A 26,111-nucleotide genomic window follows, 5' to 3' on the forward strand; every position below is an offset into this window, starting at 1 on the left:
GAGGTGTGGCCTTGTTGGAATAGGTGTAGCACTGTGAGTATGGGCTTAAGACCTTCATCCTAGCTGCCTAGAAGTTAGTCTTCCACAAGCAAGCTTCAAATGAAGGTGTAGAACTCTCAGCTCTGCCTGCACCATGCTGGCCTAGATGCTGCCATGTTCCCACATTGATGATAATGTACTGACCCTCTGAACCTGTAAGGCAGCCCCAAATGTATGTTGTCCTTTATAAAACTTGCCTTGGTCATGGTGTCTGTTCACAGCAATAAAACCCTAACTAAAACAGAAGTTGGTGCCAGGAGTCGGGTATTGCTGTGATAGGCCTGACTATGGTTTTGTTTGGAAGAATGTGCGTTTTGAAACTTTTGTTTTGGAAAGCATTGGAATGCTTTCAGTGGGGCTTAATGGGCCACTAGAAGGAATGTGGAAGACTTTGTTGCTGTGAGTGATTTGAATTGTGGTGATGTGGTCCAAGAGGTTTCAGTGGAGAAATATTTCAGTATATGGCCTAGAGACTGTTTTTGTGGTATTTTGGTGAAGAATGTGGCTAATTTTTGTCCTTGTTTGAAGAGTCTGCCTAAGACTAAGCTGAAGAGACTCAAAGTAATAGCAGAGAATTACTCAGAGTAATTAAAAGGAAGTCTCAGAAACACCCATCAACTTTGTTCTCTGGTTAAGTCTTATGAAGAGTGTTATGAACAAGCATGGCAGCTTAGAAAGGAAACATATAAAATATATGGTTCAAGTGTTAACAGGGCACCAGGAAGTGAAACGGAGCTGAATCCTGTGTTCAAGGATATCTAATTAAAGTAAGGAAGTGAGACTTGGAGCAAGATCTTACCCAGCTAAGTTTAGATCCAGGCATGATAGTGCACACCTTTAATCCCAGGAGATAAAGCCAATCAGATCTCTGAGTTCAAGGCCAGCCTGAGAAAGAGCAAGTTCTAGGTGAAGAACAGCTTAAACCAAGGCCTGGTGGTACACACATGCAGATGGGTATGCAGATCTCAGTTCAAGGTCAATCTACAGAACAAGATCTAGGACAGTCAAGCTTAGGAATGAAAGAGTTGGAAAATTGAAAGCTAGTGATAATGTAATAGAACAAGGGCGCCAATGTTGCAGCTCCTGCAATCAGCAGAATGTGACAGCTTTGGCCATGTGTTTCTGAGAGTACAAAGAAGCTATATTCCAGAGATAGCCAAGGTTGTACATTGAGTGGCAGCTGTACTTGGTAATGTGTAAGAATCACCCAGGTAGTACTGGTTTTGAAGGCATGAAGGGCTCATGAAGAGCAACCGAGGCTTGGCACTGTGAGAGGCCATGGAAGGCCATTGATGAATGTGCAGTCTCCATTGCAATTGACTGCCCAGGACTGAAGGGGTCATGCAAAGGATTTGAGGCTTGGCACCATGAAGAGAGCCTATGTGAGGCTATTGGTGAAGCCTAGTTGCAGCAGAAGATTACAGTAAATTGAAGATGCCAGTACCATGGGATGATAACAAAGAACAGTAGCAGCAGTGGAGTGGATGGATCAACCTGAGTTTAGAGTGCTACAGAGGGCAGAGATAAATAAGTGACATCAGCCTTTACAAAGAGCTTACATGATCATGTGTGGATCCCAGACATTGGAACAAGAAACTGTAACATTCAAGTTGCCTTGGAGACTCCAAGATGTTCAAGATGCCAGAGCCATGGGTTATGTGCTAAGTATAGCTGTTAACGGAGTGGAACCAGACCAGAAGAAAGAAGTTTGTTGCAGACAACAAAGATGAAAAAGAAGTAGGAGAGCTGAAGCCTCCTTTGACATCAGCTTTGTAGATGCAGAGTTTGGAGTTTGCTTAGCTGGTTTCCTGTCTCGCTTTGGGAATTTCAGTTAAGTGGTAGGAGGAATCTCAGAAAAGGCTTTGAACTTTGGACTTTTAACATTGTTGAGACTGCTATAGACTATGGGGACTTTGGAAGTTGGACTAAATGTATTTTTCCTTATGTTATGTTTAGGTATGGCCCCCATAAACTCATATGTTTGAACAAGCCTATGGAGGCCAGGGAGTGTAATATGATGGTTTATATATGCTCGGTCCAGGAAATGACACTACTAGGTGTGGCCTTTTTGGGTTAGGTGTGTCACTGCACTGTGGGTATGGGCTTAAGACCTTCATTCTATCTGCCTGGAAGTCAGTCTTCCACTAGGAGCCTTCAGATGAAGATTTAGAACTATCAAATCTGCCTGCACCATGTTGGCCTACATGCTGCCATGCTCCCACATAGAAGATAATATACTGACCCTCTGAATCTGTAAGGCTGCCCCAAATGTATGTTGCTCTTTATAAGACTTGCCTTTGTCATGGTGTCTGTTCACAGCAGTATTAGTTAAAACCCTAACTAAGACAATGGTAACAATGAAATTGAACTATGTTCCAAACTAAACCCTTCAAGTTGCTCTTGTGTACATGTTGTATCACTGCCATGAGAACACTTACTAAATCTTCATGTCATAATGCAAGTTTCAATGTGACATTTAATACATATGAATCAAGTAATTTTTCCCTTTTCCAGTTATTTCTCTACCATTTGCCCCCTTCTCCCAAAAGTATTTCCTCTCTTCTTTAGTTACATACCCACACACATATCTACATGAACAAACTCATATGTAGAGCAAGCAGTGTCCAAAACTATAGAAATGTTAGTGGCTGCCAACTGCCTGAAAGTCACACAGATTCCCCTGCAACACTGGAACATTTATCTCTTCAACTTATTGGCTCAGAACATCTGACAAATTTTTCTGTGAAGCAGCAAATATGAAGGACGTCTGTACCTTGTCCTGGCAGAGTTTGGCAATTTACTCAATTTACTTTCTTTGTGTCCTGCTTCTCTATAGCTTATGCAATATGTGGTCAGCAGTTGAGGCAAGGGCAGTTTCTTGTCCAGTGGCAGTTTGTCACATTTGCAGCAAACTCCATAAGGAGGTTCTTCAATGCTCAGCATCTTCTTCAAAGGACTCTCTGGGTTCTGCCAACAGCTGCCATTTCTCACTGTCAAACATTAATAAAATATCTTTCAATGCCGTACACTACAGATTTCTCATATTTCTGAAGACTAACATTCTCAGCATATTTGAATAGGCATACATTGCATGTCTCTAGCTATTTACTATGCCATTCATTTAGAAAACTGTGGATTGATGACTTTATGAAGGGTAGGGTAGGCACAAGATAAGACAAGGCCTGTGATTGGGCAGTGAATAAGTAATGTGGGTACAGAGTTTTTGAGAGGAGGAAGAAGAGAAGAAACGAAGATGGAGGAGAAAAAGGATGACCCACCTCTGTGTGGCTTTAAATAGCCACGGGTAGCTATGAAAAGCATAAAAGGGATGGATAATTACAGGACAATTTGTCTTATCTAGGTGAGCAGTGTATATCAATATGAATTAGCTCTGAATTTATTGTGTGGACATCTTGTGGAGTGAGAATTTACTGATATATATCTGATTGATAAATTACAAGACTTAAGAGTTTTGATTTTAATAGGTTACTGGGAGTTGTAACTATAACCATGGGGGGCAGATGCTGGGAATGTGAGCAGGGTTCCCAGCAGAGAGTCCCAAGGTGGCGGTCGCTGCTGCGGCCAGAGAGTAGCCAGAGCCAATGTGGTGCCAGCCATAGAAACAGAGATACTGCTAGGAACAGAGAGTAGCAGGAGGTAGCATGTCATGGTATCCTGTATCCTTTTCTATTATTTACTGCTATAGAAAACATCTGTGATTTAACTAAACCAGTATATGTTGAGATTTTGCCTTTTCCTGTCTATTGTAACATTAAGTGGAGGCCCTCAAGACCTGGAGTGTTCACCTAGCCCCTGTGATCCTGCTCCACATTATTTCTGATTGGTAAATAAAGATGCCAACAAGCTAATAGCTAGGCAGAAGAGACATTGGTACTGTTTAGGTTTCCTGGGCTTGTGGTCAGGAGAACCAGGAGAAGAAGAACATGCAGGAGGGAGAAGGAGAAGCTGCTATGGGTTAGGTGAGCCATCAAGAAATGTGAGCTGACTAATTGGAGTTAAGTGTAGTCTAGATGAAATACTGTAACTATGAAGTAATAATTTGAAGTAAATATATCAATAAGAATTTAGATTCTGATAGCATGAAGGCTAGGTATCTGCCCATCTTTTGTAATATATAAGGCTTATTGTAAATATAAAACTTTTGTGTGTTCTTATTCAGGAACTAAGTGGTAAAGGCGGGATAGAAACCCTGGGCCAGGATTAAAATATTTCTGCAACATATGGCATTTCAATATCTGCCCCGTGTTGGGTGTCAATTTGTTGAAATAAATTTCCAACCCCAATAAGCCTGTGTAAAAAAAAACAACTCAGTTAAAATATTTACAAGCTGCATGACTACATCGTGCAGATTTACCACCATACTACTCTCTTCTCCAGCTATGAGATCCCTTGCTATTTGCGGTTTCTTCGGGCCATGTTTTTCTGCTTCATCTTCCTTCCACTTCTTTTTCCTCCATCTTCCTCCAAGTTTGCTTTGAGATCAAGTATGTGGTCAGTTTGGGAGAAAGTTCCATGAGAGCTGAGAAGAAAATATATTCTTTTGTTTTTGATAAAAGGTTCTGTAGATATCTGTCATATCCATTTGGTTTATAATGTTTGTCAGTGATGGTATTTTTTGTTTAGCTTTTGGCTGAGTAACCTATCTCTATAGGTGAGAATGGGATATTGAACTCTCCAGTGATTAATATGTTATGGCCAGTGTGGGATTAACCCTGGTAATGTTTCTCTTACAGAGTGTCCTTGAATTTGTGACACAGATGTTAATTGAAACATCCTTGTGGATTTTTCCTTCAATGAGTTTGAAGTGTTCCTCTCTGTTTGGTTTGTTTTATGATTAATTTGGGTTTGAATGCTATTTTGTTACAACTTAGAAGAACTACATCGGCTTCTTTCTGAGGTCCAGTTGCCTAGAAAATTAGTTTATACTTGTTTACTCTGAGGTGATAGCTATCTTTGATGTTATGTTTGATGAAACATAACAAGTATGTTTCTTGTAGGCAGCAGGATGGACTTTTTTCCTTGTATCCATTCAGTTTGTCTATTTCTTTTTATTGAAAACTTATCCTGTGTCTGTTTTTGAGGAATTGATTCTAATATTTGGTGGTTTTATTATTATGTGACAAGGAGACAGTGGTAGTTTGAATATGCTTGGTCCATAGGAAGTAACACTGATAGGAGGTGGCCTTATTTGAGGTTTAGTCTTGCTAGAGGAATCAAGTCATGGTAGAGGGGGGGCTTTGATGTCTCATACATATGGTCAGTTCTAGCCAGTGTGACCACCTCTTCCTTGTTGACTGCAGAAGATATTCACTATCTGCCTCCTGCAGATAAAGATGTAGAGCTCTTCACCAGTGGAAGGGGAAGCCCTTGGTCCTGCCAAGACTGAACCCCCAGTGAACGTGATTGTTGCGAGCTTCTTGGGGAGAGGGCGGTAATGGGGAGAGGATGGGGAGGGGAACACCCATATAGAAGGGTGGGAGGGGTTAAGGGGATGTTGGCCTGGAAACCGGGAAAGGGAATAACATTTGAAATGTAAATAAGAAATACCCAATTTAATAAAGATGGTGAAAAAAAGAGAGAGATAATGCTCCCTCCTACGTTTACTTCCTGCTTTAATATTTTTATGTAAAGCAGATCATGAAAGCATGAATTTTTCATTCCTGAATAAGATTCTATAAGTAAATCTGAGCTTTCAAATCACAACGTTTTAGCAGAGATAGCGTGGGAACATTAGGGTGAAAGGAAAGAGCCCAAGTTTCCCGTGCACGCCCACCTGCAGGCATACAAAAACGCTTCCTTGGGTTCCCGGAAGTCCTTCTAAATAACTTGTGGGAAATGTAGTCCCAACCATTGTGGCGTCATCAGAATGAGCTGTCAGCATCAGGCTTCCGCGTTCTTTCTTCAAACTTCGCTTCTCCTCATTATTTGTGCAGTTGTACTTTTGAACACTGCGTTTGGATCTCTGTCATGGAGGTTGGTGCAGGCAGCAGCGCCGTTTTGCAGATCAGAGGAACTGTGCAGGGTGGCGGGTAGGACGCAGAGGGAGGTGACTTGAGCTGGTTGGGAGACAGGAGATGCTGCTGACCTGGAGGTGCTGTGCTGACCTAGGATGGGCCACTGCGCCTGGGCACTGGTTTGAAGAGGAGAAAGTTGAAAACATGATTGCAAGGGCAGGTTGGGTCTGCTGACTGCCTGTGCTGAGATGCTGAAGGGAGCTCGATCATCTTTACTGCGGAAACGTGCTTTGCTTAGCTGAGCCGTTCTCAAGTGGCTGTAGTCAGACATACAGAACCTGGGGACATCTACTACCTCCTATACTGTATGTCCTAAAGACCACTACTGGTTTGAGCTCAAACAGCTTCCTAAAGTTCCAAGTGTCCAGTGACAGAGAGTTCTGTGAGGGTGATTGTTGTACGGGATATTAGTTCCTTTTCCTTTGGAATTAATTGTTAGATTTATGAATGCCTCGGTTTGAATAGGAATTCACAGTGTACAACCCTATCACCTGAATCATCACAAGAGATGGCTATATAACCACAGAATAATGTTGGAATTGGTACGAACCAGTATGTGCACAATCCAGATAATTATGGATTTTATACATCAAATTTAAAGTCGCCAGACAGCAATACTTCAACAGTTCTGAGTATGTGTACTATCCAAAATTTGGAGTCCATTTCTCATATGGGAGATGACTGGTGCGATGAACGATTGTTGGTGGGTCTGGACTGTCTGAAAGGAAAGGGGGGAAATGGCTCTGCTCCTCTCCCAAGCTCTGTACATTGTTCTCTTTAATCTGCCAGGATCTGTACTATGTTCTTATCAAATGCCTCTCTTCTGTCTGTTCACATTATCAGCAGTGTCTGAACCCTCTTAAATTTACTCTGTCCCTCAATGTGACATTCAGGCCTACTGATGCACACTTAATTGTTTTAGAAAGAATTCCCTAAGTTTTTCAACTGTGTTTGAAAAGCTGTAAGATAAATTTGGAAAGCTGTGGTACACCTGGGGTCTTATAATTTTCACATAGGTTCCTGTCCATGCAAAATGCACAGTTCTCCTCTTAAAGGGTTAAGAGAATAGTTTACTCCAGAGCCGTGTGACTAGCCATGATCTGAGAAAACAGATTTAGTTTAATCCAAATTCCATACTCCAACATGGAATCAGTTTCATGGTTTTACAGAGCAAATAATGTCATTAACTAAGGAAAGTTTAAAATACATTGGTGTGAGTCTGATAGAGGCATGTACTATGAGACATGGGAGATACTCTATTCACCTAAGATACCTTCTAATGAGATTTTAGCTTTCGGACTGGTAGAAGCTCATGTTCTGCCAAGTCAGTGGATTGTGAGAGGATTTTATCTGTTTTCACAAGCTGTGTGGTCCACTATGGAATGAGGCAGGGAGTGACTGTTCTGAAGGTAAAATCAGCCCAAGATATATACAGCTACCCCTGAACCTGTAAAATTCCAGGCTCTGTCCCTCAATGAATTTCCACCTGGGCCATCAGTCTCTGTACACAAGAGTTTTTCATTTACAACCAGACACAGGGTTTTTGTTTTTTAGGATTTCTCCTCCACAGCCCCTCCCCAATCTAAGGTAATCTTGCTTATATTGTCACTCTTCAGTCAAACTGAGTGTTAGTGAACTGGAGATTCGGCTTATGGTATTCAAGTCTACCCTCAGGAAGCATGGACTGCAGACCACCTTGTCCTATCTACTGGGATTTTCAATGATTTTGCAACCTTATCTAGGATAGTTAATCTTGGTAATCTGTAGGAAAAATATAACAATTTGTAAAGTGCGAATTGTGTTGTCCTGTACAGCAAAGCACATCTTACAGTGGTCCAGCAGCATGGTCACATATAAGGTACAGGCACCAAATATTTATATATATTTAAAATTCCACAGCCTAGTGATTGAAGAATGAGCTTAAGTGTATTTTGTGATTCATTTTTGTCAAGTCTGTATTTTGAGGAGGAGTCAGGAATCCTGGGGTTCAAAGTCATCCTCTCCTTCATACTCAACTCAAGTTTAGCCTAGTCTATATGAGACCCTGTGTTTTAAAAAGATTCTTAAAGCATAGTTCTTTGGGTGTTATAATAACTTCTTCAAGTTCCTTTCACTTCTGAGCACCAGTGACCTGACAGAAATTAATACAATTGACATCTTCTAATTATAAAGATGTTACTAATGTGCTTTAGGAAGTTCTATGGAATGTATTTGAAATCTTAAACCCACATTTTCACTAGCATCTTTTTGCTAATGACTAATGTTGGGAATTAGAAGGTTGTTTCTATTTATAGTGTGGGGAAAGATTCTCCTCTTTGCCTGCCTTGACCATTCCTCTGTATTTGCAGGGAGTGTTAGTTATCTTTGCATATTCTTCTGTTATTTTCTGTCATGATCTTGGGGAGATTTCTTCTGAATTTACATGAATCTTTTAAGAAACAGCATTGCAGTTCTACAGATGGGAAGTGATAACCACATCTACCACTGTCCTTCACTTCTGGTGTCACCAACATCCAGGCAGTAGAGTAAACTGTCAAGGTGGGATTCCTCCCTCTTCCTCAGGGAGGAGTCCAATCTCCTATTGTGAGCAATCCTGCCCTTTTCCTCAAAGGCTCTTTTCATTTCACCTGAATGTTATGTGAGTGATGACATGAATGAAGGACTTACTGATTTTAACAGACTCAGGTGGGAACCTTGTCATGTTTGACAAGTCATTTATGGAAAACGTTGAAAGGTCCTTGTGTTGGGTGATGTCTTTCAGTTCCTGGTGATGGCTGTCAGAGGCCATGAAAGGAATACACAAGCCTTATTTGTACTGATTTTAATGGGCTTCAAAACGACAAATGAATAAACCTGAGTTGCACAGGTTGCTATAATTTTCTGCTTTTAAAAAAAAAAATTATTCATTATGTATACATCCCACAGCTTTCTGCCTGCATGTACGCCTGCAAGCCAGAAGAGGGCACTAGACCTCATTACAAGATGCTCGTGAGCAACAGTGTGGTTGCTGGGAATTGAACTCAAGACCTCTGGAAGAGCAGTCAGTGCTCTTAACCGCTGAGCCATCTCTCCAACCCCAATTTTCTGCTTTTAAGTTAAAATATTTCAGTCAGTGAGTCCAAAGACACTTTTCTTTTTCCCTTTTCCCTTCCTCCCTCTTTCTTCCTTCCTCTCTCCCTTCTTCCCCCTCTTTCTCTCTCTCTCTCTCTCTCTCTCTCTCTCTCTCTCTCTCTCTCTCTCTTTCTTTCTTCTTCATTTTGGCATTCCTTCCCTTGAAGTAACAACCCACTTGTACTACATTCTCTTCCACTTTATCATGAAAGCATATTGGAGTACATTGAAGATCTTTCTGCTCCAGTTGCGATGACCATGTGATTTTTGTCCATAATATTCTGTCATTTATTGCATTTATTGACTTGCATACGATGAACCATTCTTTCATTTAATGGATAAAGCCAATTTGTCACGGTTGATAATGTTTTTGACATGTGTCTATATTTTTTTTGCAAGTTTTTTTTTTGAGCACTTCGAATCTGACTACCTTATGAATATTGGCTACTAGTGTTTTTGTCTTGTAGTTTGTGCTGTGTCTCTACCTAATTTTGTTATCAGAGTGATAATAGCTTCATAGAAATAGGTTTTAGGTGGGCCTTATGTTCATATATTTATTTAATGGTTGAGGAAGGATTAATTGTAGCTCTTTGAATGCCTCTGTGAATTGTTGTGAATCCATCTGGGCATAGAATATTTTTTTAGCTGGAAAACTTTTTATTGAAATTTCAGTCACCCCATTTGATTTGAGTCTGCTAAGAGTGTTAATTTTTCCCCCTTTAATTTTGTTTATTTATATGTAAAACATACACAAGAATGAAAATAAAATCTCAAGAAGACTAAAGCTTTGAGACCTGTTGAGGTCAATCCTATAGGTGAAGATTGTAGTTCTAATTACCTACATGAAACTATGAGAAAGAATACAGAGAAATGATAAAAATGGTAAAATGAAGAAATTTTGGATATATAAGAACAAACACAATCCAAATCCTGTCAAATTAATAAAAAGGAAAGAAAAAAAAAACAAGAAAACAAAGAAACAAAATAACCAGAAGGAAAATAATTGAACATAGGTCAAATAACAAGATTCAAATGATCATCCAATTCACAGAAGATTCATTAAGAAGGTAAACAAGATTGAGGGACACTTGACCCAGATCACCAAGAAAAATAGGACCCAAATGATAAGGGTCAGAAATGAACAAGGAGACATTACAACAGACACACACACAAAAAAAAATAGACAATCAAAAAGGAACATTTTGAAAACTTGCCCTTTTTGGAAAATTTAAAAGTTATCATCCTGACTCTCTTGGATGGAGGACTGGAGGACTGTGGGCATCCTTGTTCTTTTATGTGAGTGCTAATTGTCACTGCGTTCCTCATTTTCAGTGTTGCTTGTGTTCTCAGTGGCCCTTTGTATTTTAGTAATTTTGGCTTCCCATTCCTTTCTAGAGGCTTGTGGCTGTGCTCATCCCTCTCTATAGCCTAAAATGCTGTGATCTGTATTTTCTATAGGTTTGGGTTATAGAATATAATTCTTGAAATGCTCTTTATATTGTGGATAGTTTTTCTTTTTCCTTCAGCTACTGCAGACAGTTGTGTGGTACAGTAGCTTAGGTTGGACGTCATAGCTTCTTTAGGACTTGGAAGACATTTATTTCTTCAGGTTCTTTTGGCTTTCAAAGATCCATTTAGATATAGGCTGTTATTTTAATAAATGTGTTTTTTCACTTACAGATTTTTTTTCCATGAGTATTTTATTTTCTGGTCTTATCCAATTAGTGTTATTGGTAGAATTTTTTAATTTATTATGGGTATCTCTTTCCTTAGTTTAGGGAAGATTTCTTTTACAGCCTCTATGAAGATCATATATGTGCCATTGCCTCGGAATTTTTCTCCCTCATCTATACCTGTAATTTGAAGACATGGCCTTTTCACAGTCTCTAATATTTCCTATATATTTCATTCCCACAGATTTTTTTTCTTATTTTATTTCATATTCTTATTTTATTTTTTTCTAGATCATCTACCTTATCTTTTAAGTTCTTATATGCTGTCTTCTGCTGATTAATTCTATTGTTTTTCTTTTAAGCTTTCATTTTGGATTTTGGGCTTTTGACTTCTGTCTTCATTGTTGCTAGAGACCTCTTCAGTGTTTCTCTTTATTGAATTCCAGTTTGAAATCCTCGAATGTTTTATCATTTCCATCATTCTGATGTTCTTGGTTTCTTGGGCATCACAGCAGCATTCATTCTCCTTATGACCTTTGTCTTTAATGGCACTGAGATGCTTCTTTATGCCTTTTAAAAATGTTTTGGAGTCTTTGATGAAGTTTATGATTGTACTTATAAAATCCGTGTACTAGTGTTCATCTAAGTAATGCATAATTGCCAATATTTCTATCTCGTAGAATATTGAGGAGAAATACCAGTGTGACCTTTTATATTGTTTATTTTTCTATGAGAACTGATCATAAGGTTTTTAGGAGAAAATGCAGGCATGTCCTAGCAGTCAGCCCATCCACAGGAAAATTAAATATTGTTTAATTAGGTTTAAGTCTTACTTCATAATAGCTCCCTTTATTCTTTTCCATCATAAAACAGCTCTGTATTCTTTTAACACCCTATTTTTCATTATATTCCCCTTTTCTTTGATTTTGAGTTCATCTTAGTGTCCTTGGAAGTGAATTTCTTTAATTAATATGAAGTTCAACTAAATCATAAAGAAAATAATAAGGGAATTGTGGTACACGTGATTAATTTGAGATACTATTTAATGATGATACAAGATTCAATATGGTCATTTGTTACAACATGAATGTTGTTAGATTTGTGAGCATGAACAAAGAGAAGAAGATCAGGAAAAAGTTGAGAGCAACAGATAGGACTACATATCAGTACACACAAAAAGGTGCACAGGAATATGGGATGAGTGTTGTGTGAATGGAGAAATCTGGCTTGTACCTTGTAAAGAGACAAGTGAGGGGCTAGTGTTCATCTAAGTTATGTGTAATTGCAAATATTTCTATTTTCTATCAGTTGGGGGAAATGAGGAAGATGCTGCTGCTCTACGAGCCTCATGCAGGTCTGCAGTCTCTCCTTGATGTTGTCTGCTTTGGCAAGACAGATTAGCTTGGGTGACAGGCTGTCCCACAAAACATCGCTTTGCTAGTTGTAGCAGAGAAGTAAGGTTGAGGAAAGTCAGCTGTATTCACATTGGAATCCTGTTTCTACAAGCAAGATTTGTCAGATGAGAATGGACATTACTGCTTCAGGCATAAATAGACAAGTACCACTTGCTGTGTGACCCTGCTTCCTATGCTATCAGACTGACTTACCTGTATCAGGAGCACTGCTGACCCAGGTCACTAGAACTAATCCACTTTGCTTGGTGCTCTGAGATTACAAGTGACTTTGCCAGTCTTCTTACTCTTTCTAGAGAGGAATTTCTGAAGAGTTAATCTGTCTCAACTTTAGAAAACAACTTGGCAAAGGAGAGACTTCAGGAGAGAAAAATGGAATTTGTGCCTCATTCCCAAACTCCTTATTCTGCCCCTATAAATGATTTCAGCCTTCTTTCCTCTCTTTTTATACTCAATTTCCCATGAGAGTGAGTCTGTCTTTCAGTTTGTGAGCTAATCAATTTACTCCTGTGTGTCAAAGGTCAGACTCCTGTCTGTTTTCTGTCTTCTGTCTCTTTTTATGCTGTCTCAGAAATCTAAGAGTATCAAAAGTTGAATCCAAAAGATTATAAATCAAGTTAAAGATATAATGTTTATTCCATTGAACAATAATCTCAGGAAAAGGAAACTTGGCAGAATATTGATCAATGGATGTCTTTTTTCATTTATGTAAGATAAAGGAATTTTAGGATATGGATTTTGTACTGAACCCATGGGAATTAAGACCTCAAATGGCAATGGGTGGACCTGGGTTGAAAAAGAAAAAGACATAAAGAAGACAAAAGCAATAGTTTGGAACAGGATAAAGAGCAGGAGCAGGTTATGAACTGATGACCCAAAGGCAAGCAAGGTACAACAAGCACTGTAATATTAGTAGATGGAAAATGGCCAAGGTCACCAGAGATGAGTCACAATATTGGCAATGAGAACACATGGTAGCTCAGAAACAGCTGCCTTGGGGCAGATAACCACAGTCACAGGAGAAGTGTGAGATCCCCATGTAACTGACTCCTTCATGGCACTGCATCCTGTGTCAGATTTGCCTGGCCACGTCCACTACTGGACGAAGACAGAGAACTAAAGTTCCCATTGTCCTTGCATGGGGCCTCTGAGGCAGCCTTGTGTCTGGCTAGATTCCCCCACAGTGACTGAACTTATTGCTGAATTTCCTATTAAACCTTGCTAATATATTTTGATTGTTTTTATCTACCAATTCTTCATGTATTCTTCTACCCATTGACTGCTCAAACTCAGACCCTTAGTGCACTGTCATTTGCATCTCTCTGTACATGCTCAGGATGCGGACCTCAGCTGAAAGGTGCTCATCAGATTTGCATCTTCATCGTATTGGTCATTGTGATTGTGCATATTGGGTTAAGAAATATCTTCTCCATCACCACAGCTCTCTACTGTGAGACTATGTGCACAATGTGTGCTGTATTATAATACAATCATGGAACTAAATGTATATGTTAAGAAAAAAATGTAGGAGTTGGGGATTTAGCTCAGTGGTAGAGGGCTTGCCTAGCAAGCACAAGGCCTTGGGTTCGGTCCTCAGCTCCAGGAAAAAAAGAAAAGAAAAAGAAAGAAAAAATGTACTGTTTTTCTATTTTTCATTGTGCTGGCTAGAGTAATGTACACTTGAAATAAAGTATAGCTATACTATATGTGAGTATAGGAAACGTCAATTTAGGAAATACACTTCTAAGATCAGGCTGTGTGTTACCCTGTAGAGCGCTTTCCTAGTGACTGATGGAACGTGGCACACACTGATATTCAAAGTGCTACATCTGGGCTGGTGACCATGGTTTCTATAAAGAAGCAGGCTGAGCAAGTCATGTAGGGCAAGTCTATAAGGAGAACCCCTTCATTATCTCTAAATCATCTCCTACCTGCAGGTTCCTGTCCTGTTTAAATCTCTCTCCTGACTTCCTTCAATAATGAACCATGCTATTTATAAGCCCAATAAACCCCTTTCTCCTCAAACTGATATTTGATCATAGAGTTTAATGGCAGGAATAGAAGCTGTAACTCAGACATCAATGTGTTATATTTTGGTACTATTCATATCTAAGAGATTGTTTGATCATCTCTAACTTGAGTTATAGACAGTTGTAACTGGCTATGGGGCATTTAGGATCCATGTCCTTTGGAAGGGTAAACAGTGCTCTTAACTACTGAGCTATCTCTTCAGCCCCAGCACATTGTATTGTAGTTGTTCTTGTTCTCCATTTTGTGGTCCTTTAAAGTATTAAACCACAGAAATTTCTGGGACCTTCCGCCATTGACTTTCCTTAGAGATGAGTCCTGTGTTACCCCCCAGCATCACATCAATAGTATTTTAGGGCTATTACTTATCTCTATCAGAAGTATTTACAGCTCTCCTCTCAGTCAGGGCCACCTTTAGATTTATATGCAGAAGCACATGATGTCTCTTGGTACTTATATTATTATTCATGGTTATAATCAGCTTATTGAATAAATGTGGTTATTTCTATCCCAGTTCAGCTTCAAAATGAATGAGACTCAGCTTATTATTTATTTGGTGTTTGCTCAATTACTGGGGCATTACTCCTAATCTATTTTTTCTAAATAGTAGACTGGCTACTTCCCCATCTGTGTTCCCCAAATCTTTGCTGTTTGAGTCTTTCCTGAATTATTTCTGGTCCATCAGTCTGTCCAGAATGGAGGCAGGGGCATTTCACTTTAGCATGTCTAATGGAGACCTTCTGTCCTCCCGTCTTCTCCTTCCCCTCTCTATTTCTCCTTCTCCTCCACTTGGTCTTTACCTTTGACCTCCATCCCAGTCACTAATCCCTGCCTACCTCTATTTTCCCCCATAATTGATTATTGCCAGTTTGATTTAACCAACAGTTTTAAATTGGAAAGCAAGGTTTACACAACAAACACTGGTGTACATGAGAATTCACTTGTCTTGGGGCAGCCAGATCTTGGGGTATAGAAATTAGCATTTGAATACATAGAAGCACCAGACTAACCCCCCAACAATAATGTGTGGTGTTTATTCTTTTTTTTTTTTCAGGATATGTTGTCATTCTGTGATGTGGCTATGTACTTTTCAGCAGAGGAATGGGAATGCTTGGGTCCTGATCAGTGGAAATTGTACCGGGATGTGATGTTGGAAAATTACAGCAACCTTGTGTTCTTGGGTGAGGACAAATTCTATGATGAATTCTTAGTTGTCAGTATGAAAGTTATTCCCTTTGTACAGTACCTCATGGGAACTTGTGCTTCCCCAGTGAGGTTCATAGAGTACTTTAAAGGAAAATTAACATTATTCATATAGCTTAGAACTATTTCTTCTTGTGTTCATACCACCCCGTTAAATGTATCATTTGTATTAGAACGTCAGTGGTATGCCTTAAAGAGACTGTGACACACACTTAGGTTTTAAAGCTCTCCTTGTAACTGAGGGATATGAAGCTTGGAACCCACAAACTCTAAGTCCCTCCTAAGTATTCTGAAATAGAATACTTAGAACAGAAAACACATGAGAACTAATCCTGTACATGCCTCTTTTTTTTTTGTTTAATTTTTAAATCTTTTCATCCTTGCACACACAATCCTGGAGGGACATTTTATTTCCCAGGAGAACATACTAACAATGTTCCCTTTTCCCACAAACAGGTCTTGCTTCCTCTAAGCCATACCTGGTCACATTACTGGAACAAATAAAAGACTCTTCAGATATGAAGAAACAAGAGGCCATCACTGTGCACCCAGGTGTGTCAGAAGGAGGGTGTCAGAGAAAAGAGTAGGGAATTTTAAGATACAACATAAAGCCATTGAGACAAAATATTCTGTTATAACTCACCTTTTAAAGATCTGATTTTATTTTTCTTTCAAAGGAGAACATCATGTAATGTTTAGGATGCTTTGAGTCCCATAAGTTTTGTCTTCTTCTACCATGAGATTAACTTGTGTTTCCAAGACAGCCTAAGCTCCGTCATTTCTATGTAATCTTTAACTAGGCTATTTATGTTTTTCATAAGATATGTGTACATGCATTTTTAAAAGTTATGATTTTTCTTTATCCCTAGCCAGCTCACAAATGAAAGAGTCAAAGACAATAATGTGTTTCTGGACTCCTCCTTCATAGCTAGTCTTCCTTTCCCCCTTCTCTGTGTATTTGAATTTGTGTGTGTGTATGTGTGTGTGTGTGTGTGTGTGTGTGTATCTTCTTCCCTGGGATGGCAGCAGTCCAGTTCTATTTTTCTCTTCAGCCCAGCCATTGGCTGATTAGTTTTTATTGACAAGTAAAAGAATAAATAGGACCATTACTTATACAAATTTGAGATTGGAGATTCTGAGAATAAGCATTACAATGCCATGTCTGGTTGGCAACAACATATGGGGGCGGAAAAATCAGTTTTTATATAATACGAGGATAATCTTTACATGATGTACAAAAACACTATGCCTAAAGATATTTATAAAACTCTTTGCCTTGGGTCCTTGAAATTTATTATTTCATGTTATTATGGAAAGTGTTTTTTTTCTTTTTTTTTAGTTAGAACTCAACTGTTGATTCTCACTGGCAATGCCATTTTATACATGGAACAAATCTTACTTAAATTAACAGTAGTAAAAATTAAACTTCAAAGATAAAAATATGTAACAACAAAGGAAAAAGCAGGAAGTAGCTCTGCTAGCAAACAGGATACGCAAGTTCTCCAGCACTCAGACACTCGGTGAGGCGTAGGGAAACCTAGGACAAAGGCTGCGTTCGTTCATCTGCGAGGTTATCAGTGCATGTTCAGTGCTGAGACTACTCATAGCACATACAGTCTACACAGAGCAGCATCAGACTACAATTCACATTTGAGAAACACAAATTTAAGAACCTGTGCCATCGCTTCCCAATTCAACAGACAGCTAACACAATGACAGTTCCTCATTTCAGCTTTTTCCCTTGCATATGGGTAATACTATGTCTTCTTCTTTTAATCAGGACATGTGACCTTGCTGTACAAAAGCTCCTAAATGTGGAAAAGTTCTTCCAGGTTCCATTAGTTTACAGTTACCTCAGTACATGTAAACACAGAGGGCGACTTGGGATTACTAACGAGGACACTCAGAATGTCACTACCTACAAGCAGCAGCAGCCACAGTGCAGGAGAGTTCTAATGCCACTGAACTTTCAAAATTAAACTATATACTTTTAATGTGTGTATATGTATACTCAATGTATATACATACAAATACATATACACATACATGTATATTGTTCATTCAGGTTTTGTATACTCAGAAAAAATAATATATATATTGTTTATTCAGGTGTTTTCCATGTTACACTATTTTATACTTTGTTATTAACTCATCATAAAATGTTTACATTTGTTTAAGGGTTTGATTTGTATTTATATGATGCTATTATGGGTTTTCACAGTTGATGTTATGCTTTCCTTACAATTTTGACTTTGATTAACATTCCCTTGTTTCTAGTTCTTTGTAGTCATGGTCTTCTTATTTCAGTGGAAGTTTGCATGACTTTCACCTATGCTGTGCTATAAATTAGGTTTCAATGAGTAATGGTAGAAATTTCAATGTAGCTTATCAGTTTTATAGACAAATGCAAGTATAAGTAAATTTTCGATTTTTAAAATATATACTGTAAATATACAGAATATTAATCTGCTTTCATTCATTTCTCAACCCTTCCTCACCAGGGGCAAAAGGCTATATGTGCAAAGAATATGGCAAAGGCTTTGAACACAAAAACGTGTATCAGAATCACCAGAGAACTCATTTAAGAGTAAAGTCCTACAAGTGTGAAGAATGTGGCAAGTCCTTCCATTTTCCATCATTATTTTCTGACCACAAAAGAAATCATACAGGAGAAAAAATCTACAATTCTGAAAATTGTGGCAAGAACTTCCAATATCCATCATTACTTTCTCAAAACAAGATAGTTCATACAGGAGAAAAACCTTACAAATGTGAAGACTGTGGCAAGACCTTCCATTATCCATCAAGACTTTCTGACCATAAGAAAATTCATACAGGAGAGAAACCACACAAATGTGTAGTATGTGGCAAGGCCTTCAATTATCCATCAAGACTTTCCAACCATAAGAGAATTCATACAGGAGAAAAACCCTACAACTGTGAAGTTTGTGGCAAAGCTTTTCACGATCCATCAAAACTTTCCAGACATAAGAAAACTCACACGGGAGAAAAACCATACAAGTGTGAAGTATGTGGCAAGGACTTCCATTATCCATCAAGACTTTCTAAACACAAGATAATTCATACAGAAGAAAATCCCTACAAGTGTGGCATATGTGGCAAGGCCTTTGATTATCCATCAAGGCTTTCCAACCATAAGAAAATTCATACAGAAGAAAAACCATACAAGTGTGAAATATGTGGGAATGCCTTCTGTTTTTCATCATCACTTCGTAAACACATGATAATTCACACAGGAGAGAAACCCTACAAGTGTGAAGTATGTGGCAAGGCCTTTGGTTCTCCGTCAAGACTTTCCAAACATAAGAAAATTCATACAGAAGAGAAACCATACAAGTGTGAAGTATGTGGAAAGGCCTTCCACTTTCCATCATTACTCTCGGTACACAAGAGAATTCATACGGGAGAAAAACCCTACAAGTGTGAGATATGTGGCAGGGCCTTTCACTGTCCATCAATATTTTCTGTACACAAGAGAATTCATACTGGAGAAAAACCCTACAAATGTGAAGTGTGTGGCCAGGCCTTCAATATTTCATCAAAACTTTCTCATCACAAGAGAATTCATACAAGAGAAAAACCCTACAAATGTGAAGTTTGTGGCAAGGCCTTTCATTATCCATCAAGACTTTCCAAACATAAGAAAGTTCATGCAGGAGGGAATCCCTACAGTGGTGAAATATGTAGCAAGGGCTTCAGTTATCCATCAAGACTTTCCAAACATAAGAAACTTAATACAGAAGAGAAACTATAGAAGTGTGAAATATGTAGCAAGGCCTTCCAATATCCATCATTACTTTCTAAACACAAAATCATTCATACAGGAGAAACTGTACAAAGATGAAGTCTGTGGAAAGGCCTTCCATTCTCTATCAAGATTTTCCAAACATAAGGAAATTTATACAAAAGGAAAGCTATACAAGGGTGAAGCACATGGAAAGGCCTTACATTATTCATCTTTACTTTCTAAACACGATCATTCAAACAGGAGAGAATACCTAACATGGTGAAGTATGTGGCTTGGAGAGGGGTTTTGAGAGAATGGATGTTTGGGAGTGGTGAAAAAATAACTTGAATTTAAATTGTGGGCCCAAGCTAGTAGCCTATATTGAGCTCGAGACAGCTTTTGAGACTGCTTTCTGTATATTCTGCTCCAGACAGTTCTCTAAGCAGTTCTCGCTTGCTCTTCTGAAAAATTCTCTGGATAGGTCATCTTTTTTAGATTAAAACCCAGTCTTATTTACATGTCAACCCAGCAATTTATCCAAGTTCCCTTTTGATTATCCCATGAATCAGCATCTCATAAGCCCAACCCCCTGATTCTTGGGAGATTGGAAGCACTTTTCTCAACATTGCAAAACAATTCAGACATCTGCCTGCTCCTGTTAAGCATAGACAATAAGCTAGCTGTGTGGAACCTCATTCTGAGATTGCCATTCCTACCACAACCAGGCCTAACCTTGCTCTGTCCCAAGCAGACCCTGAACTCATGAATCTTCCTGCCCTTGTAAGCAGAAACAAAAAACTAAGCTGGGTGGTATCTTCTTCCATTACTCCTCCCTAAATCTTTTTATGTCTTCCATAGTATCTTCTGACAAGTTGTCTTTGAGTGCAGCTGCTTTTGTTTTTCTAGATTTGTGAAGCCACTCATGTAATTCATATTGCCTTCTTATATTTTGCATTGCTGAGAAATTCTATATCTTTGGACTCATGTCTTCAGGGTTGTTTCCCATAGCCTTAAAGACTGTCCTGCTGGTCTTAGTATTTACCATTTTGCTGAGACATTAGCTACACCTTTGACTCCTGGTTAATTATCATGGAGTCATTAAAAATTAACAGAGAGGACATTCCTTGAAGGAGGAACATATATGTACATTATTATACAAGCAAGCCTTATGACCACAGCAGCCATCAACACTTATGGAGCCACATGCTGTCCCTGTTTCAGGGATGGGAACCGTGTCAGCCCAACCACAGCAACTTGTCTTATTTCTGCCCACCTTCTGTCTCCCTCTGACTTGTCCCTCCCACTGTACTGCCTGCAGAAAAGAGCCAGCCTTTCAGAGATATCAACTGGGTTTCTTCCAACCCAATAGGAGGAACAGGCAAGACCTCAGAGACAACCCCACTCTGACTGTCAGAATGCACACAAAAACCCAAAGTCTACAACCATAATGTATGCTGTGAACCTAATACAGACTGCTTCTGGCTCCATGATTCCCGCTTCAGTCTCTGTGAAACACCATATGATCCCTGCTTAAATGATTCCTCAGGCAGTTCTTTTGCAGTGTCCTCAACCCATCTTGTTCTTAGAATACTTTTTCCTTCTCTTCTGCAGGATTCCCCAAGTTCCAAGGAAAAAACCTGATGGAGACTTCCAACCTGGGTGCTCTGACTAATGTTTGGCTGTGGGTTTGTACCTCCATTTTCCACCAGCTTTCAGAGAAAGTTACTCTATTGAGTGGACTAGGCATGTATCTCTTAGAATACTATGATGGTGAATAGGTATGGCCCTCATAGACTCATGTGATTGAATTCTTGTCCCATAAAGAGTGACACTATTAGGAGATGTGGGCTTTTGGGTTTCCTTGTTGTAGGATGTGTGTCATTGTGGGAGTGGGCTTTGAATTCTGTACTCAAGCTATGCCTAGAAACAAAAACTCCTGTTCAGTTTTACCAATGAGGACTCAGGAACCAGATATCATTGTAAAGCCTGCTAGCTCAAAGAATCAAAGAATTCACCCAACTGACCTTACTTCTCCACTGACATCCCAGATGGAAAAAGCTCTTTTGTTCCTTTTCCACCCTGTCTTAAATACACTTCAAAATTCTGCCTTTCTGTTTATTTATGTTCACTCCCTGCTAGCTTGTTGCTTGTTCTGTCTCTTCACTTATGGTTGTATTTATTTGACTCTTGAATTAAAGGTGTGTACTAGGGCTAAGCCACAATACCAAAAGGGTTTTCCAGTTCACAATCTTGGGGTTCATAATGTGATAAAATATCCTGCAACATTCCCACCTTTTATCTAAATAAAAGACTCTTTCTCTAACATCAATGAACTACATAGTATATGGTAAGTATTACGTTCAAAATGACCAGTCCATTTCTATTTGCTAACTTTGAAGAACATAGTCTGTCCTCTATTATTGTGAGTTCAACATTTTGTATCTAAATAACATTTTATCATAACTTCATTTACCAACCTAAAAACATATTTTTGTGCCTTAAAACATCAACTTAAGCTTAATTATGAGACTATAGCTAACTGGTCTTTAACCCATTATATACCTGAGAAGGGAAATATTTCCTGAATAAACAGGAAGTGGAGAGCAAGCAGCTTCCAAACTATAGAAATGTTAGGGACATCTGGCAGCTTGGCAGTCTCCAAAAATTCCCCTGCAGCATTGGACTATTGGCCCAGAATACCTTACAGATTTCTCTGTGAACAAGATATATAAAGGATTTCTCTATCTTGTCCTGGGAGAGTTCAGCAGTCTAAGTTGTGTCCTGCTTGTCCACAGTTTAGACAGTATCCGATCAGCAGTTGAGCCAATGGTAGCATGCCACATTTGCAGCAAACTCCATTAGGAGGTCCCTGATGCTCATCATCATCTTCAAAGTAGTACAGGGGTGCTACCAGGAGTTGATCTTTCTAATTGTCAAAAATTAATAAAATATCTTTTAACGCCATATTCTACAGATTTCTAATGTTTCTGAAGACCATCTAACAGTTTCTGTATATTTGAATAAGTAAATGTTGTTTATCTTTAGCTGTTTACTATCTCATTGACATAGAAAATATCTATGATTAACTGAACTAGTACCTAACAAATCCACAAGTGTGAATGACTTAAGAGGACTGAATTATCTAGAGTGGGGCCGACTCCATGACAGGCTGCAAATTGGCAATTTGTGATACTAGGACTACATTTTTCTTTTCCAGATTAGAACATGGAAACCAGAACCTATGATCATCCAACCACAGCCATGAGCCAATCTGAGGACACTTTGTCATCTGGCCTGAAGTAAGCATAGGTACCTAAAATGATTAAGCAAATCCCATGGGAAGTCTCCAAAGCCTAACCAATTGTAGAATCAGTTACACCTGTAGAAATAGAGCTAATCAATCAAGGTTAAAGGGCACAGAACCCTTCCTGGAATTCCTCTAACTGACAATCAAAGCTGGGCCTGTGAGTCTACTAAGGGTCTCCATTCCCAAATGCAGAGACCCCTGCATGTAGGAAATTCTTCTGAATAAATGCTCTTTGCTTTTGCATACTATTCGAGTCTGGAGTATCATTCTTTTGTGATTCTTGGATCCTAATATCTGGCTATTAAATTGCATTTCTTAACTATCTTAAACAATTTTTAATGGCAACTTTCAAATGAACTTGTCTTAGTTAGGGTTTACTGCTATAAACAGACACCACGATGAAAGCAAATCTTATAAAGGACAACACTTAATTGGGGCCTGCTTACAGGTTCAGACGTTCAGTCCATCAACATCAAGGTGGGAGCATGGTACCACCTAGAGAAGCATGGTGCAGGCAGATCTGAGAGTTTTGCATCATTTGAAAGCTACTGGAAGACTGACTTCTAGGCAGCTAGGATAAGGGGCTTCAGCCAATGCCCACAGTGACACACCAACTCCAGCAAGGTCACATCTCGTAATAGTGCCACTCCCTAGACCAAGCACATAGAAATTATCACATTCCAATCCCTGGCCCCCATAGGGTTGTTCAAGCATATGAATCTATAAGGGCCCCACCTAAACATAGCATAATGCAAGATATATTTAGTCCAACTTCCAAAGTTCCCATAGTCTGTAGCAGTTTCAACAATGTAAAAAGTTCAAAGTTTAAGGTCTCTTCTGAGATTCATCAAATCACTTAACTGTAAACCCCAAAGCCAGACAGGAAACCAGCTGAGCCAACACCAAACTATGTATCCCTATGTCTGACATCAAAACACTCTTCAGATCTCCAACTCCTTTTTCATCTTTGTTGACAGTGACACTTCTTTCTCCTCGGCTACATCTACTCTCTGTTAGCAGCTTTTCTCAGCAGATAGCCCACAGTTCTACCTCTTAAACATCTTGGGGTCTCCAAGGCAACTTCAGTGTTACAGCTTTTGTTTCAATGTCTGGGATCCACACATGAACTTCTGGACTCCTCCAAAGGCTGGTGTCACTTCTCCACCTTTGCCCTCCGTAGCACTCTAAGCTTAGGTTGATCCACTCCATGGCTACTGATAGTCTTGGCGATCATCCCATAGTACTGGCATCTCCAGTAAACTGGAATCTTCCACTGCATCTAAGCTTTACCAAGAGACTCTCCTAAGTATTTTTTATGATGCCAAGTCTCAAATCCTTTGCATGACCCCTTCAGTCCTGGGCTGTCAACTGAAACTGAAGCTGCAACTTCATAGATGGCCTTTCCTCGCCTTTCACAATGCCTAGCCTCAGCTGCTCTTCATGACCCCTTAACAGCTTCAAAACCAGTACCACCTGGTTATACATTACTAGATATAGCTGCAGCATGAGGTGACTATCTCTGGAACACAGCTTCTTTGTGCTTTCTGAAAACACTTGGCAGAAGATTTCATTTCAGTTATGATGATTTCTTCTTAATCACCACTGATTTCTTAGCTCTAGCTAACCAGCATCAATTGTCCCCATAATCTTTCCCCCTTGAATATAAAGCCAGAGCTAAATGACCAAAGCTACTGTGTTCTGCTGCTTCCTGTGTCTGGAACATGGCCCAATTGTTATATTCCGTTACTGCCAGCTTTCTGTTTTCCAACTTCTTCACTGCTTAAATTTAGCTGTCCTGGAACTTGCTCTGTAGACTGACTTTGAACTCCTGCCTGTCTCCTAAGCACTGGGATTAAAGGTATGTACAACCATAGTTATATTTAAGCTTTTCTTCACTTAGAACTTGCTCTGTCCCAGACTGGCCTTGAATGCTTGCCTTTGCCTCCTGTGTTTAAAGACTTATACCTAAATACCTGAACCTAAACTTAGCTAGATGGGATCTTGCCCCAAGGTCAACACTCCCTTAATTCAATTTAATATCTATGAACACAGGATTCAACTCCATTTCACTTCCTGATGCCCTTTATATTTTTTCTTTCTAAGCTTGCTATGCTTATTCAAAATGCTTTTCATGAGATTTAATCAGAGAACAAAGTCTATGCTGGGTGTTTCTGAAACTTTCTTTGTCAATGCAATTAATATAAATCTTTTTACCTTAGCCTCAGTTAGACTCTTCAGACAAGGGCAAAAATCAGCTACATTCTTCACCAAAATACCACAAAAGCAGTCTCTGTGTCACTTACTGAAATTTTCTCTTCTGAAACATCTTGGGCCAGGTCTGCACAGTTCAAATCACTCACAGTAACAAAGACTTCCATATTCCTACTATAATGGCTCATTAAGACACACTTAAATCATTCCATGGCTTTCCAAATCCAAAGTTCCCAAATCCACATTCTTTTAAACAAAGCATGGTCAGGCTTATCAGAGCAATACCCCACTCCTGGTACCAACTTCTGTCTTAGGGTTTTACTGCTGTGAACAAACACTATGACCAATTGACCAATGCGAGTCTATTTTTTAAAGATCTATTTGTTATATACACATTATTCTGCATATATATCTGCATGTCAGAGGGCATCATATCTCCATTACGGATGGTTGTGAGCCACTATGTGGTTGCTGGGAATTGAACTCAGGACCTCTGGAAGAGTAGTCAGTGCTCTCAACCTCTGAGCCATCTCTCCAGCCCCCAGTGCAAGTCTTGTAAAGGGCAACATTTAATTAGGGCAGGCTTACAGGTTTAGAGGATTGGTCAATTATCCTCAAGGTAGGAGCATGGCAGCATCCAAGCAAGCATAGTACAGGCAAAGTTGAGAGTTCTATATCTTCATCTGAAGGCTTCTAGTGGAAAACTGACTTTTAGGCAGCTAGGATGAGGGTCTTAAGACCACACTCACATGACACACCTACTCTAGCAAGATCACACCTTTTAATAATGCCACTCCTTAGACCTAGTATACACAAACCATCACACAGGTTTTTGTGTCAGCAAAGAGAAAGAACCCACAGACTCCTGTGTAGTGATTTAAAGTAAACATCTGTGTAGTAGTAGCTAATTCAGTACTTAAGTTGACTCTAGCAGTATCACATTCCTTGCTATCCACCCAAATGTTCTGAGTTCTCAAATGAAAGACACACACACAATCTTATACTGTTATATTCCTAGAACAGATCAATGGCTGGGTCACTACCTAACCTTCACATGACTAATCTACCTCCCTCCTGTATTCCCGAGCTATTACTTACTAAATCCTATATTCCATCTTTGATGCCCTGGACCCAATTGTGGGGTGGGAGTGGGGGCTCTTGGGACACATTCCTCTAGCTCCTATATGGTGGCTATTTCCTCTGTCTCTCACCTTCTCAAGTGCATGGTGGATCTCCTACTCCTACTCTACTCCTTCCTCTCTGTCCCTAGACCAGGAATACTAAAAGTCCCACCTCTATCTGTCCTGCTTAGTGATTGGCTGCTGCAGGCTTTATTTACCAATC

General features: G+C 39.3%; 2 protein-coding genes across 5 annotated transcripts in view; both read left to right on the forward strand.

Moving 5' to 3' along the window:
- Positions 1-26,111, forward strand: part of Zfp455 (zinc finger protein 455) — a 118,947-nt gene that overhangs the window by 1,512 nt on the left and 91,324 nt on the right. The window lies entirely within an intron of this gene.
- Zfp457 (zinc finger protein 457) lies at positions 5,691-22,804 on the forward strand. 4 transcript variants are annotated; one of them, XR_010064167.1, is made up of 6 exons: positions 5,691-6,033; positions 15,353-15,479; positions 15,958-16,053; positions 18,003-19,533; positions 20,861-20,992; positions 22,467-22,804. XR_010064167.1 is itself a non-coding variant. In XM_039103573.2 (4 exons), the coding sequence occupies exons 1-4, from the start codon at positions 6,028-6,030 to the stop codon at positions 19,274-19,276; spliced, it is 1,503 nt and encodes a 500-aa protein (XP_038959501.1). In that variant the 5' UTR covers positions 5,691-6,027; the 3' UTR covers positions 19,277-22,804. The 4 variants fall into 4 exon arrangements, 1 of the variants encoding a protein (XP_038959501.1); XR_010064168.1 differs by having other exon boundaries at positions 20,861-20,934; XR_010064166.1 differs by having other exon boundaries at positions 20,861-22,804.

This window comes from Rattus norvegicus, chromosome 2 (assembly GCF_036323735.1).
Source record: "Rattus norvegicus strain BN/NHsdMcwi chromosome 2, GRCr8, whole genome shotgun sequence".
NCBI lineage: Eukaryota > Metazoa > Chordata > Mammalia > Rodentia > Muridae > Rattus > Rattus norvegicus.